Here is a 3,066-nt window from a genome sequence, read left to right as displayed (position 1 = left end):
ATTATCCAAACGAATAATGCGGCCTTATCCTGGGCATTTTCTAAGTGAGGCAAAGTCTATATTTAATTATCGATTATCTAGAGCCAGACGTGTTATTGAAAATACGTTTGGTATTCTTGTCTCAAGATGGAGAGTTTTTCAACGTTGCATATGTATGAATCCTGAGCACGTAGATGTAATAATTATGGCGGCAGTAAATTTGCATAATTTTTTAATGACGCAAAATAATAGTGCACCTAATGTAGAAAAAATTTACTGTCCTCCGAATTATGTTGACAATGAAGATAATATAGGACATGTTATACAAGGTGAATGGAGAATAGGTTTAAATAATGCAACTAATTTGCGACCTACTAATGTACGTAGAGCAGTAACACATGCTTACCTTCAAAGGGATACTCTCTGTGAATATTTGTCATCAGCACAAGGTGCAGTGCCGTGGCAAATTGATTATATTCGTAGAAGACGCAACAGGGATATGTCGTAAAAATGTATAATCAACTTGTTTTATAAACGTAATTTTATTTTATAAATGTATAATAAAACCTTTTGTATTACAAATTATATAGCATTTTCATTATCTGCCCTTTTATTTTAGTTTTTTCAGGTTCTGCGATTTTTTTCAATTGGCATGCAACAGTTTTACCAAAAATGTTTTCTTCATCTAATTGTAAGACTTCAGAAGGTATTGTATTTTGGTTCTTTTTTTCGAAATGAGTTGTTACCGCTGAAGTTAATTTTACAAAAGAATCATCTATTTTATCATCTGCTGTGGATTTGCGTTTAACTTTCTTTGCTAATTTTGTCGGTATATTTGATAAGGAAGAGTGTACAGACAGTGCTGCAGAGTTCGCTATCTTTGAAGGAGAGTCAACAAGCAATGATGAAGATAATGTGTTACGATTTTTACATTGGGTCGGTGAAACTATTTCTCTATTAGGTGATACTATTTTTAAATTTGTGACAGGTAAAACTTTTTTCTGTTTTAATGTTTGTGAAAATTCTACTAAAGAGACTGTTTCTTTGTCATTATATAATTCATCTGGGCTACGCAGTGCAGAAAACTCATTGTTGCTGTCTAATGATGTTTCTGAAGAAGAAAATGTTAAATGTGCTAATATTGATTCATGTACAGTATTTTCATAATACAATTCTAAATGTTTAACTGTACTTGTTTCCTCTGCAGATATAGGATTTATAGTGCATGTTTTACGTTGGTTACATATGTTTTTCTGAGAAGCAGGAATATCAATGTTATGTGAATGGGGTAGAAAGTCAGAACAACAGGAATGTATTAAGGAACTGCGAGAAACTTCCATTGCTGGTGTGAATCCAGTCTTCAACATGTTTTCAGGTGATTTGTTGATTGTATCATACTTGTTGTGAGTGGATCCAATATTCCTTGATACACACCTATTTGAGGAACCTACAATTTAAATTATATTTAAAACAATAACACAATATTTTCTAAATTAATAAAATTAATAGCTGTTTATTAATTAAAGTCACCCGATTTTTCTGTTAATACACTCTTCCTGATCGGACTTGATTGTTTAGTAGTCGAATGAGATATATTTGTTATAGATCTGAATAAAATAACAGATTATTCCAACATAATATATCTTATGGTCAGTCAGATGTCGGAAGAGAATCGGAAGAAAGTGATAAAGCGTATCGTAAGGCAATCGGAAGTCTGTAAACGGCAATCGTAAGAGATGGTATTTGGCCAATCGCTTACGATCGCCGATTACAGACTTCCGATTGCTTTACGATACGCTTTATAACTTTCTTCTGACTCTCTTCCGACATCTGACTAACGATCAACGACTCATTATAGACTAGCCGTTATAAACTTTTTTTCACAAATGTAATATAGATATAAAAGAATCTCTGGTAAAATATACTAACTTTCTACTCTTGACATGTTTAAATAAAAAACTCATCTGCTCATATAAGGCAGATTGTGATCTTGTTACATGTCCACTACCACTTCTAGTTTCCATTTCTTGTAATTTTTTCTCACGAGAATATCGTTCGCGTAGTCTTGCCCATTTTGTCTGACAATCCGCAGCTGAAATATATATAAATAAAATAAAAATCTATTTTACTCGCACATGCACACACATTACAACTATATTTATACATAAGAAATACATTATAATTATTAAAATATATTAAAACAGTCACATATATGAATGTAATACTAGTATAAAAGAAAAATGTATTCTATACCCGTCGCGTTTAAGATTTCTCCTATTTCTTCCCATGAATTATTTTTTTTCTTTATATCTTTAAAATCTCTTGATTGTTTATCATACAGATGGGGGTAACCTTTAACAACATCCACCAACAGAGAATCGTCTTCTCTTGAAGTTCTATTGTAAAGTATATTATTATTGCAATTTTCATCTTCATCTTCACTTCTTTTCGCATAATAATTATCATGATCTTTCTTCATATTTTTATTTGCTATATGCTCGGTAATAAACAACAATATTCACACGAACAACACAACATTCGATACACATCAAAATAATAGGTTTGCTATCTTGGGGTATGTTCGAAAAGTGCACTATCAGCTCTAGTAGCGTGTTTCTCGAACGCATCCTTGGTGATCGAGGCTCATGACTGGCATTTGATTGGTTGAAATTTCGTTTTTATGGAATTTCTCGTTTACTACGCACATGTTCTGTCTATGCTTCTGTTATGCTCTGTAAATCAATATGACGACTTTATGTTCGATGCTCATTGGTCCAGCCGGTCTTATGCTACGCATGGCAATTTTCGTTATTTATGCATATGTTCTGCCTATGCTTCTGTCATGTTCTGTAAATCAATATGGCGACTTTATGCTGAATGCTCATTGGTCCAGCGGTCTTATGCTATGCTTATGCAGCCTATGCAATTTTGTGTGCGATGGCCTTAAGGATAGGTTGTAACCGGACACGGCTATGTGACGGCTCAGATTGAAATATACGAAATTAATTATTGGTCGCCACTTGGTTTAACCATAAATTTACCGAAAACGTTTGATTTTCGTCTCTTATTAGAATTCAAGTGTGCGTA

At 33.1% G+C, this 3,066-nt stretch overlaps 1 protein-coding gene across 1 annotated transcript; it reads right to left on the bottom strand.

Annotated features, from left to right (window-relative positions):
- Window positions 1-554: 554 nt before the first annotated feature.
- Window positions 555-2,798, bottom strand: LOC112462895. The gene is made up of 4 exons (XM_025028962.1): window positions 2,233-2,798; window positions 1,909-2,071; window positions 1,510-1,586; window positions 555-1,426 (listed from the first exon to the last, which is right to left on the bottom strand). Exons 1-4 carry the CDS (start codon window positions 2,456-2,458, stop codon window positions 555-557), a joined length of 1,338 nt encoding a protein of 445 aa, XP_024884730.1. The 5' UTR covers window positions 2,459-2,798.
- Between the last annotated feature and the right edge of the window lie 268 nt (window positions 2,799-3,066).

The sequence above is a fragment of the Temnothorax curvispinosus genome, unplaced genomic scaffold, assembly GCF_003070985.1.
Source record: "Temnothorax curvispinosus isolate PA1 unplaced genomic scaffold, ASM307098v1 QBEX01012911.1, whole genome shotgun sequence".
In the NCBI taxonomy this organism is placed as follows: domain Eukaryota; kingdom Metazoa; phylum Arthropoda; class Insecta; order Hymenoptera; family Formicidae; genus Temnothorax; species Temnothorax curvispinosus.
Note: the sequence above shows the minus strand (reverse complement) of the source record. Positions and strands in the feature narration are given on the sequence as shown.